General features: G+C 42.9%; 1 protein-coding gene across 1 annotated transcript in view; it reads left to right on the forward strand.

The window, feature by feature from the left end:
* The first annotated feature begins 6,520 nt into the window (after positions 1 to 6,520).
* LOC124620057 overlaps positions 6,521 to 13,271 on the forward strand; it is a 334,068-nt gene continuing 327,317 nt past the window's right edge. Inside the window, exon 1 of the mRNA XM_047146725.1 lies at positions 6,521 to 6,719. Coding sequence (XP_047002681.1) covers positions 6,521 to 6,719 — 199 coding nt within the window. The remainder of the gene's footprint in view (positions 6,720 to 13,271) is intronic.

Here is a 13,271-nt window from a genome sequence, read left to right on the forward strand (position 1 = left end):
TATAATGGAAAGCCAGTTCGGTAAATTCAGAAGAGCCTGTTTCGAAGACGGTTGTTCTACCACTGTGCTGCCAATAACGTACTGGTTTATCTCACGTAAAATGGGAATAAAATAAGAGAGATTAGCAGAAAACAGAGCCATAAAGACATTCGTTTTTTCCTCGCTCAGTAGGCAAAGAAAAAAAGGGAAAGGAAAGAAAACCGAGAATAATGGTACGATGTATACTTCACCATGCAGTGCACAACAGATATTTTTGAGAGAGTGTAACAAACTTGTACACGTCGTTGCAATACATGCATCGACACTTACTTCAATTTAAACACTTCCTATGAGCTTAAATTGTCGCTGTTCGTTGCCATTAAGTTGTTTATGGTAATAAAAAATATATATAAATTTCCGATCATTATTTCCTTGCCTCATGCGTACTCAGTAGCTTCAACTATGCTCTAAGGTGACAAAACTCACGGGATACCTCCTAACATCGAGCCGGATCTCCTTTTGTCCGGTGTGGCACGGTATCAACGTGGCAAGGAATCGACAAGTCGTTGAAAGTCCCCAGCAGAAATACTGAGTAATGCATCCTTTCTAGCAGTCCATAATTACGAAAGTGCTGCCGGTGCAGGAATTTGTGCAGAAACTGACCTCTTGATTATTTGCCATAAATATTCGATGGGATTCATGTCGGGCGTTCTGGGTGGCCAAATCATTCGCTCGAATCGTCCAGAATGTTCTGCAAACCAATGGCAAACAGGCGTGGCCCGGTGACAGGGCGCACTGTCATCCACAAAATTCCATAGTTGTTTGAGAACATGAAGTCCATGAATGGCTGCAGATGGTCCCCAAGTAGCCGAATATAACCATTTCCTGTCAATAATCGGTTCAGTTGGACGAGAAGACACTGTAAATTCCACGTAAACATAGCCCTCACCATTATGGAGCCACCATCAGCTTGCACAGTGACTTGTTGACAACTTGAGTCAATGACTTCTTGGGGGTACGCCACACTCAAACCCTGCCATCAGCTCTTACCAACTGAAATTGGGAGTCATCTGTCCAGGCCACGGTTTTACAGTTGTCTAGGGTCCAACCGATAAGGCAACGAACCTAGCAGAGACCCTGCAGGCGATGTCGTGCTGCTAGCAAAGGCACTCGCGTCGGTCGTTTGCTGTCATAGCCTACTAACACTACATTTCGCAGCACTGTCCTAACGGATACGTTCGTCGTACGTCCAACATTTATTTCTGCGATTATTTCACTCAATGTTGGATGTCTGTTAGTACCGACAACTCTACGCCACGCCGCTGCTCTCCGTCGTTAAGTGAAGGCCGTCGGCCACCCGTTTGTCCGTGGTGAGGGGTACTGCCTGAAATTCGGCATTCTCGGCCCACTGTTGACACTGTGGCTTTCGGCATATTGAATTCCCCAATGATTTTCGAAATGTCAAGCTACATCTACCACTCCCCTTTCAACGTCTGTTAATTCCCATCATGCGGCCAGAATAATGTCGGAAACGTTTTCACATGAATCACCTGTGTACAAACGGTAGCACCGCCAATACACTGCAATTTATATCTTGTGTGTGCGATACTACCGCAATCTATATATGTTGACATCGCTATTACATGACTTTAGTCACCTCAGTGTACGTCGAATTGTACCCTAACCGTTAGGGAGACTCTGCATATGCAGCTAAACTAATGCACGACAGCTGGTCTCCGCTCTCCAACAAAACACACACACACACACACACACACACACACACACACACACACACACACACACAAAAGTCGTGGAGAGTCAATTTACGCTCCTTATGTTACTGTTGTACTGTATATGACCATTAACGATATATCTTGGAACTGATTGGTGAGCTCGCTAACATACATAGTAAATAATTGTTTTTGCAAGTATAAAAATAATGTTTTATATTATCTCAATTGAAATCAAACCATTTGGTTGACCATGTTTGCAACCCTTTTATTCGCTTAGAAAAGAAATCTGGTCCAATGGAATTATACACTTCAGAAGCCAGTTAAATTGATTCGACGATAATTTTTCCTCTCCAAGCCAATTTTTATTTTTTTCCTGAGTTCAGAAAGCAAAAAACTCATATGCAGCAAACTCTGTGAGCAGTGACGACTCGTAACAGGAGGCAGTCTTTATCTTACTCTCTTGGACGTGGTCAGACTGCTGACACTGACAGTCCGGTAAAAACAACCGTACTCGCTTTTCCCGCACACAGAGCGGTTTTTGCATTTCCGTCGTGAACTTTCACGTTAGCCAACTCACCGTTACGATCGCAATTTTGCCTGCGCGTGTGCTGGCGGATCATTGCTTGTTTTACAACCTCGTAACGCCACCAGTAATGGAAACAAGAATGAAGAAGGATTTGTAGACCAGGAAAAAGATTTCGACGCTGTAAAATATTCTAAATTCTCAGACAAATAGCTGAAGAGAAAGACAGGTAATATGCAACATGTACAAAAAGCAAGAGGGAAAAATAAGTCTGGGAGGCCAAGAACGAGGTGCTCGGATTAAAAACGTAAGACAGGGATGCTGTCTGTCGACCCTACTGTTCAATCTATACATCGACGAAGTAATGCCAAACGATACTAAAGAAACTCGGATAGATTTGTTGGAACTCAACGCGCTTCTGTTAGAATTTAATTTACCCCAGTGCCTCCTGTGCTATGTGCCAATGCTATGAATTTTTGGATGAGAAACTTGGAAGCCACTGTAACACCACAAAGAGAAGAGACAAAGTGTAAAAATGACGCAGGACCCAAGAAATATTGATCGTGTTGATGAAGCTTTACAAGGAAATCCGTAAAAATCAATTAAATGGCACAGCGCAGGGCTTGGTGTCGGCAGTCAGTCAATTAGAACAATTTTGATGAATGAACTACACGACTACCCATGCAAGGTGCAGATTGTATAAGTCCTCTAACGTCACAATAACTGCATACGATTTTAACCCTGAGACAATATGTGTAAAATGAAGGACGCAGTTTGATTCACACCACAATCATATAACAACTTTGAAGGCAAACTATTAACGTCCATTTGTGTACACTATGTAGCGCCACGACCCAGTCTTTCGGCAGAATACTATTAGTCTTCAACAAAAGTAAGCATAATAATAGAACTCAGTATCTTGACTTCGACGGCGAGTTTTTATCAGAGACATCGTCAGGAGTGCCCAAGACAAGTGTGATAGGACCACTGTTGTTCTCTATATACAAAGGGCTTCAAAAAGTTTTGTACAGTCGTCTCCAATTTTTCTTTATTTTTTGCAGGAGGAGAATGAAAGTTTTTGTGAACATATATGGAACATTTAGCTATAAGTTGGTACATAGAAGTATTTTCTTTTATTTGCAGGTGAGCCATAATGGACCGTGAAGTAGATGTCAGGTTGCGACAAGGGTCAGTGATGGAGGTCCTCTTCAAGACCGGCGATGAGACTGCTACATCGATTCACAGGAAGTTGCTCCCGGTTTTTGGGGAGGACGCAGTGGATCGCTGCAGTATCCAGCGGTGGTTGCAGAGGTTTAAAGAAGGTGATTTCTCTCCACTGGTCAATCCACGATGCGGTAGACCATCGTCGGCAGTAAGTGATGTGAATAAGGAGATCACTGATCAAATCATCCAAAATGACAGATGGCTAAAAATGGTTCAAATGGCTCTGAGCACTATGCGACTTAACTTTTGAGGTCATCAGTCGCCTAAAACTTAGAACTAATTAAACCTAACTAACCTAAGGACATCACAACATCCATGCCCGAGGCAAGATTCGAACCTGCGACCGTAGCGGTCGCTCGGTTCCAGACTGCAGCGCCTAGAACCGTATGGCCACTCCTGCCGGGAAAATGACAGATGTGTGACAACACGACAACTGCGACGTGCCATTAAGACCCTTATTACGCAGGAGAAAATCAGGGAAATGGGTTGGAAAATTGTTCGTTATCCTCTTTATGGTCCGGACTTGGCTCCGCCTGATTTTTACCTCTTTGGTCGTCTGAAAGCCCCCTTCGCGGTAAAACATTTGATAGTGAGAAAGACCTTAGTTCCTGTGGCAAGCAATGGTGTAAAAATCAATTCTCAGAATTTTACCAAAGTGCATTTACATCATGGAAAGAATGTTGGTCCAGATGCGTCACAGCTAATGGAGGCTACATTGAGTAGGCTCAATGTAGAGCTAAATGTTCACAAAAAATTTCATTCTCCTCCTGCAAAATATAAAAGAAATTAGAGACGCCTGTGCAAACCTTTTTGAACAAAAGATTTGTGAATATATCTTTCTGGCTTTGTTACTGGCGCTTGCGCTCATGACAGAGCGCTCTTTACATAGACACGTTCCATTTTCTCGAGACTCGAGACAGAGATATCCTTCAAAGTTAAAGGAATAATTTAATATGTTATCTACATTTCACAACGCAGCAACATATGACGTAACATGCACCAAACCCAAATGCAACCCTCATTTCTCACTGAAAACTTTGAGAATTTCTTACAGTGCTTCACCTAATATGGAAATATCACAATAACTATGATCACCAGTGATGTGATAGGCAGTTCATCATGAAGCTGACAAAGTAAGATGTGTGAGAATCAGAGTTTATTGCCAAATAGTTTCTTTAAAATTGTTTGAGAAAGATCGCAGGCTGGCCGGTTTTCACGGCTTGCAGTTCACGCTGACAGGGATGCTTGAGCTCCGAGTAGGGATAGAACTGTCATAATATGCTGGCACGTTCAGCACACGCTGGCAACTACGCTTCCGTCGACTCGCTCCGTACTGAACTGTCAAAAGTCGCAACTAATTTTAAACGTACTATACAGGGTGATTCACGAAGACAGGCAAATATTTTAATACGTTATGCTACAAGTAAAACTAAAGAAAAAAAGTACATATAAACGTAGGTCCGCACATGTTTAGTTACGGAGTTACGGCTAATAAAAGATTTTGCTTCAAATAGAGCCTTCGCTAATATGCAGCCATCGCAAAACTGTACGAGGTTAAATTAAAGCACGATCTCCATTTATTTTGTTGTTATTGGTCTGATGAATGCAATAAAACATGTCCCAGACGTGTATCTGGAGTAGTTTTCCAGAACATCCAGAGAAGCAAAGATTATTATACAAGTAAATTTGTTTACTTTCCATTAAGAATGTAGTAACGTTTATGTCACTGTTGACAACCGTTAGTGAGTTGTTCCAGTCGTTTCCTAACCTTGAAACGAGTTAGTTTTCTGTATTGTTCAGTGAAAGAACATAATAACAACAGTGTATGTAAGTGCAACCACATAGTAACCGTTGCAGTTAGCAGAACGTCTGACACATTCATACAGTTTCAGTTAACGTTATTACCGTCATTTCTCCAAAATTAAATTCTCTAGAACATCTTTTGAAATATTTGTGCAGTTGTTTGGAATTTAAAAAACAAATTAGGCCAAGTAGTTAAATTAAAAATTTTACAAAAATTACCTCTTCGCTTCCTTTAATGTTCTGGAAAACTACTGCAGATACGTCCGCTCCTGGTGGCTGAGTGCTGAGTGCGACGGAATGTCATTCCTAACGGCCCGGGTTCGATTCCCAGCTGGGTCATAGATTTTCTCCGCTCTGGGACTGGATGTTGTGTTGTCCTTATTATCATCATTTGAACCCCATCGACACGCAAGTCGCCGAAGTGGCGGCAACTCGAAAGACTTGCACCAGGCGAACGGTCTATCCGTCTGGAGGCCTTAGCCACACGGCATTATTATACTACAGATACACGTCTGTGACATGTTTTTTATTAGCTTCACCAGATAAATGACATCAAAAATAAATGAAAATTGTGCTTTACTTTAACCTCTTTCAGTTTTGCGATGGCTTCATATTATAGAAGTTGCTAAATTTCAGGCAAAATCTTCTACTAGCCGTAACTTCGTAGCTAAAAGTTTGCGGACCTATGTTTGTATGAACTGGACCTATGTTTGTATGAACTTTTTTCTTTACTTTTTATTTGTAGAATAACATATTAAAATATTTGTATGTCTTCGTGAACCACCCTTTCATAGCTCTCTGGGGTGAAGTTGCACGACGTCTATTTTTCTGGCAGTGGGAAAGTAAGCTAATAAACGTGCCTACCGAGGTACCAAATGACGCCTAAGTCGTGACGGCGCCCTCATCCGACGCTATCTGTATGGATACGTGTGGGAACTGCTCCGGACGTGGAGTTCCGCACGCCGTCTTACATAGACGGATAGACGGCGGCCACGGCCCGTTCTGCCCGACCCCTGTGCCCGAGTAGGCCGCGCGGGCCCTGCGGCCTTGCTCCTTGACTTCTGCGCCGACCGGGAAGCACGAGGGGAAAGGTGGCGCGGTGGTGGGGGTGGCACGAGTTGTAGCAGCAGGAGGAGTAGGAGTAGGAGCAGGAGCAGGAGTAGGAGTAGGTGGGTCAGTGGGCGGAAGGGGGGGGGGACGGCCTGGGGCGGGGAGGGGGACACGTTTCGGCGCGGCGCGGCGCAGCGGCCGGCCCTGTATGCAGTCGCACCGCGTCTTCCGAGCCGGCGACACCACCTGTGCTCTGCTTTCGCTCTCGTCTGTCTGTCTGTCACTCTACCTGCCGCTGCCGCCGTTGTTTGTGTGTCCTCTGTCACGTGCGAAATCGCCGCGTCCTCTGCCAGACCGCCACGTGCCCGCCCAGAGGTTGCTGTCGGGAATCGCGCCCCCTTCTGCACGTGAGTACGGCGACGCACTGTGTTGTTGTTGTTCCAGAGAGTGCGTCTGCGTAGTAGACTCACAGCTTCCATCCAAGTCACCAGTCGTGGCCACGCACGCTGCACCGCGAATTCTCTGTCAGCAAACCTGAAACTACGTCTTCTTTTTACGCTTCGATGTTGTGAGAACAGAAACATTAAAACAACTTTTACTTTCATTCATGACACGTTTCGAGAGTTTACATCCACTACCTTCGGTGGGACAGTGCATTAAATTATTACTCCTCTTCTCAGCTGTAGTAAATGGTCTCTCTAACCGTCATTTCGCAACAAATAAGTTACCGCGTATCACTCATTATCGTATTATTGCACCGAAGTCATAGATTATTTACAATACCATAGATACGTAATAGATGTTCCAATAAAATTTACGATGTGGATCGTCGTAAATCTAAGGTAGAAAACCACGAAACAAAATCACAAACAGTCTGGAGGTCACGCAAAAGTCGTAGACCACCCTCAGATCTTTCCGGTGGAATAAGTTGTAAGTACCTCTGGCATTGTTTATGATATGACTCTAGTACCATAATATGAAAACAAGTGGCAACCCCCCAAAAAAAAACACTAATGTGAAGCAAGGGTCTACCATGAGAATGAGGAGTGTACGCCCTCGAAACACATCGGAAAATAAAATAAAAGTTAGTGACACATGTATTTGTTTTCGTTTGTGTTTTACATCATAAACAGTGGCAGCTCGCAATACGCAATCTAATATGGAAGACTTAAGGTTCGACGTTATTGTTCCTTGTGGTTCAGCTATTGCGTCGTGCCTGGACTTTATAAACCATAGCAGTGCATTTAATCTAAGACATCATACTTCCAGACTATCTTGCTTCTAATCGTTTAGACTGTACCAGGCTTAGCCTGTTTCAGACGTGTTTTTGTAGTGCACTGGCGGAATGAAAGTAGGGAATTTCACTTCCTTATAATTTCATCCACTTTTCAACTTGTGGGGAATGTCAACAACGAAGTTCGTAAACAGTGAGCGCATCCGCGGTTTCTCCCGAGCTTACTGGGGGTGCTGGTCATCACCTGTCTCTAGATCTGGACTCTTTCACTGGTACGGTCACACACTTAGTCACGTGACTGGGTAAGGAACACGTCGGCCCCTATATACGGTTATTATTTACATTTCGTGAGGAAGAGTATCCACATGATATTAATCACAGTTTTCTATTTAGAATAGTGTTGGATTGTGGTGGATATTATTGCTAAGTTACTTATCACTAGGAAAGTTGCTAAACAATTAAATTTTATGGTAGAAAGTCATGAGGTTTCAGGAAACGTGCCGAAAATTCTGACAGAAAATAGATAGGGCCTAAAAGCCAGTTCATGTTTCCATAGTGAGGATGAAATTCATCTTCTGTAGATGGAGAAAGAACACAATAACGTGATACATATGTCATCCGCAATGCCAAATGTGATATTTGCATGCCATTACGTGAACGAACTGTCCTTAAGTGTCTTCTGGGCTTTTGCTGAATTGTTTGTTTGCATACAGGTTTCAGAGCAGTGTGCCTCTCTATGGAATGAGAGAATTCATTTCTTTGCTTTAGGGTTCTTCAAATGTCGTGCTATTGTCATACCAACCAATCAGCCACCAGTAAAAAGTACATGCCCTCTTGTGAACATCATACGTACAAGAATGAAAGTAAAAATACAAAATTCTGATGTCTGGTTCCCAAGTTTTCCTAAAGTGAAGTACTTATTAAAGACATACAGCGCACAATAATACAGCTATCCATCATCATAAAGGCTTGTAGTTCTATATGAACTTGGAGTTTCTGTCAACTAGAGTCCGTATCGAGTGAATATTTACGGGTATTGCTAGAGATTGTACCACAGTAACATAGTATCCCAGCTAATAATATACAGCACACAGTTCTGCTAAAAAACTTGTCTTTACTTGACACACGAGTTGAACTCACGACTTTGAAACATACAGTATTTCATTATAGCATTCAGGTAGAAAAGCACCATACGAGGACAACGGTCATTTAATCATCAAAATACTGGGTTTTTGCCACCGGGAGGAAATAACTTTCAAACGCTGCTTGTAGCTACAGCATCTGACGTTGTGTGGTAAATAATAGCTACTGCTGTCGCTGAAGAACTGGAATACAATGCTCTCGTCGCAGGCGATCGGTAATATGATGTGCCGTAAGTAATAAGAAGGACCAAACAGTTATTATGGTCTCTCGTTATGACTTTTATAGACTTCCGATCTTACCGTAGAGCTGAAAAAAAATGCTTATTTCTGCGATGCGGTTGAATTCTGTAACAGCGTGGAAGACCGGCCAATGGCAGCACGCTCCACCACGCGGCCGGTCCTAATTGCTAATTATCATCTGCCAACTGTTGCGTCTGTGTCGAAAACGCTTAAGCCTGTTCGTGTTTTAGCCGTAAAATGATACTGCTCCCTGTACAAAAGATTTTTGGTGGAAAAAAATATAATTACTTGTTAATGGGAATCTCATGCTTCACAAAACGACACCTGATTTGTAAATGTCTTTCTAATGCCGCATTATTATTAAATCAGCTGGCTGGAGTAAGCAACAAGTGAACAATTCTGTACGAAATGAATGATCTGCTGTGGCATTGGTACGAGAATAGTGTGTACGCCACACACACACGGATGGAGTGAGTGGCCTTCGAGGGGTGAGGGATGCAGCAGGAAGAGAACATACATCCCTTCATTTGATTGACGTTGTCAACAATTGATGCCTGAGGTTATAAATTCTGCGGTCTACCGCAGATGGAAAAACCGAGGCCTCCTGTTAGTATAAAATAACAGCTGACAAGACTATCAGCGTGGAAACAAATCTGCCAGCAGAAATTGAGCGAGTGCATCAGTGCCGTTTGTTCCTCTCACTGAACCAGTGCTACTGGCAATATTGTCTCTGGCTTACAGAGAAAAAGTCCGTTCAAGATACGTTATCATGCTAATAAACGACAGCTTGTAAATTCTAAATGAAAACTTCATACTATCACTTTTTTAAAAGGTGTAAACTAGCCTTTTCTTATGTGCTCTGGCACTTGTCATTTCCTCTTATGTAGTGTTTCTCATATGTTCAATAAGGTATTTTTTTGAATATGTTGTGAGCCTGTTTTTTAAATCTCAGTTCGCACTTTTCATTAAGCTGACAGCTCAATATTACCTACACATCATTCCTACAATATTTCAGTCTGGTATTATTTATAAGAGAAAATTTGTAATTATATATCGTATTTATTTGGATTTGATGTGTATTGTAATTTATAACGAACTGGCAACTAATATAAGGGGCGCTTGATATTCTGTATGTGACGAAGGCTGTTGCTTGCTGTGTGGGAATGTAAACAGCACCCTCAGCGTGAACAGGAATATAGGCACGTAAAAGTCGTTTTGAAAACATGTACGTTAAGCTTTCTGGGTCTGCATGACTCGCTAGTAAACGGTATGTTTGTCTTGTCATATCACATTTTAGCTATACAACTGCTAAAATGCATCCTGCTGTATGCCGCTCAAATGTCTGATCCCTATGTTTCTTACTCTTTTAGCAGTTGCGATGCCCATACTGCAGCTGAAATCTAGCTAGTTCTGCAATAAAACAGAAATTTCTTTGCGACCGGTTGCTGTGCAATAAAATCCATATCTACAGGGTTATTACAAATGATTGAAGCGATTTCACAGCTCCACAATAACTTTATTATTTGAGATATTTTCACAATGCTTTGCACACACATACAAAAACTCAAAAAGTTTTTTTTAGGCATTCACAAATGTTCGATATGTGCCCCTTTAGTGATTCGGCAGACATCAAGCCGATAATCAAGTTCCTCCCACACTCGGCGCAGCATGTCCCCATCAATGAGTTCGAAACGGTAAGGCTTCTGCTTTAGCCTTTTCCGTAAGATTTTCCAAACCGTCGTCTGTGGTACGTTTAGCTCCCTGCTTGCTTTATTCGTCGACTTCCGCGGGCTACGCGTGAAACTTGCCCGCACGCGTTCAACCGTTTCTTCGCTCACTGCAGGCCAACCCGTTGATTTCCCCTTACAGAGGCATCCAGAAGCTTTAAACTGCGCATACCATCGCCGAATGGAGTTAGCAGTTGGTGGATCTTTGTTGAACTTCGTCCTGAAGTGTCGTTGCACTGTTATGACTGACTGATGTGAGTGCATTTCAAGCACGACACGCGCTTTCTCGTCTCCTGTCGCCATTTTGTCTCACTACGCTCTCGAGCACTCTGGCGGCAGAAACCTGAAGTGCGGCTTCAGCCGAACAAAACTTCATGAGTTTTTCTACGTATCTGTAGTGTGTCGTGACCATATGTCAATGAATGGAGCTACAGTGAATTTATGAAATCGCTTCAATCATTTGTAATAGCCCTGTATATGCGGTTGTTTGGTGTGTCCATCCCCGATACAACATTTTCGCAATTGCTGAGCACAATGGTTCCCATATCACTCAAACTGAAGTTTAGAATTTCTGTGTTATAAGGTTTTGGCAGGTGCTATAAAATTGTATACACGCAGTCTGAAAAGAGTGTCGCATATTCTAACAGGATGAAAATTACAAATCTAAAAATAACCTACAAACATATGTCTGGTAACAAAGCCTTGTTGAAAGTCTAGTGGCATTCATCTATCTGTTGACACAACTAGAAATGCTCAATGTGGCTACTTTTTTTATCTCTCTCATTCTTCAGCCGACAACTTCGGTTAAACAAAAACTCATGTACACACATCCAGTTGCCTCGTAGTTGGTCATGCATGAGCCACACGATCCGGTAACGTATGCCTGTTGTCAATGGGTGTGGGAGCATACCAGTGACTTATAATGTCCTTATATCCATAAGGCGCGGGGACTAAGGTCAAGTGAACTGGGGAATACTACTGGACATCCTCTACCAATCCATCACTCATGTTCGTTACAGGTGTAGAGAATCGGGTTCTCCTATTCGTGCAGAAACCTCACCCGTTATATTTCTGCCATTTCCAGAATGAAACATCGGGGCTCCGTTTCGGTGTTTATGTTGTTAGCTAAAAAATGTTCAAATGTGTGTGAAATCTGCTAAGGTCATCAGTCCCTAAGCTTACACACTACTTAACCTAAATTATCCTAAGTACAAACACATCGACCCATGCCCAAGGGAGGACTCGAACCTCCGCCGGGACCAGCCGCAATGTTGTTAGCACTCCAGGGAATCACTAAAATCACTAATCTTGCCATGACCGCACCACAACCTCAAAACGACGCATACGGACTCAGATGTACGTGCTATTTCTAACATCGGAATGACAGTGAGAGGACTCAGCACGGAGGCAAAAACAAGCAACAGGAAATCAGTAACTGACGTCAATAGTAAGGCATCTTACATAAATGTTTGCCGACCCTATACGACACAGGTAAAATGGCCCACCTCTCAACAAGAATTTGCTTCCATACATGTGTTTCGAGACGTTTTCTTCGTTGTTTTGACCAGCATTCTCTCTCTAAGAATATGAAGCACTTTAATACCAATAGCACCTTGTATTTCTTCGTGCTGTACACCAATCTAATCGTCTCTACACGTTAGTAATAGATATATCATTTAGTACATATCGTGATATGTATCCCGTCTCTTCTTCTTCCCAATATCTGTACGGAAGCTAATGTCAGGTCAGAAACGTTCCCATTTCCCTTCAGATATACCTGTTGCATAACTGTTCTTCAAGGAATTAAGACACGCTTCTTTTCAATGGAGGCTTTAAAGAAGTACTCCATTTTTTCTCGTTTGCTCTGCACACTGTTTCACATTTTGCTGTGTCACGTGGATTTTGACATCTTACTTCTACACCTGCTTTCAGATATTTCCCACGTTTTTGGTTCCATTTGAAGCACACGCTTGTGAAACAAGTTCTAGATGATCTATCAACCAGTGGTATCAAAGATCAGCACTAACACAGTTCTCTTGTAGAAGATTACTTCTTGTCGGTGCATGTACGCTTCCTGATTATTCCGTACTGGCCCAGTTGATAACCTGGTTAAAATGCTCCTACAAATCGTTTGGAGGATCAGCATTCAGTACTCTATTCTAGGACGTAACGCAATCTTCTCCTCCCTGATACATAGGTTACGCTCAGAGGGACCGAGCGAGGTGGCGCAGTGGTTAGCACACTGGACTCGCATTCGGGAGGACGACGGTTCAATCCCGTCTCCGGCCATCCTGATTTAGGTTTTCCGTGATTTCCCTAAATCGTTTCAGGCAAATGCCGGGATGGTTCCTTTGAAAGGGCACGGCCGATTTCCTTCCCAATCCTTCCCTAACCCGAGCTTGCGCTCCGTCTCTAATGACCTCGTTGTCGACGGGACGTTAAACACTAACCACCACCACCACCACCACGCTCAGAGGGTGTTACAGAAAGATGATTTGTAATGTGTATCACTTCAGCTTTGAGCGCTCGTCAGTTGTTCAACAGCAGAAGCACTGAGATACAACTAGACTTGTTACTTTTGTTAACACCTTTTCGTCATTCAGTTCCGTATCACGT

Source organism: Schistocerca americana, chromosome 6 (genome assembly GCF_021461395.2).
Source record: "Schistocerca americana isolate TAMUIC-IGC-003095 chromosome 6, iqSchAmer2.1, whole genome shotgun sequence".
Lineage (NCBI taxonomy): Eukaryota > Metazoa > Arthropoda > Insecta > Orthoptera > Acrididae > Schistocerca > Schistocerca americana.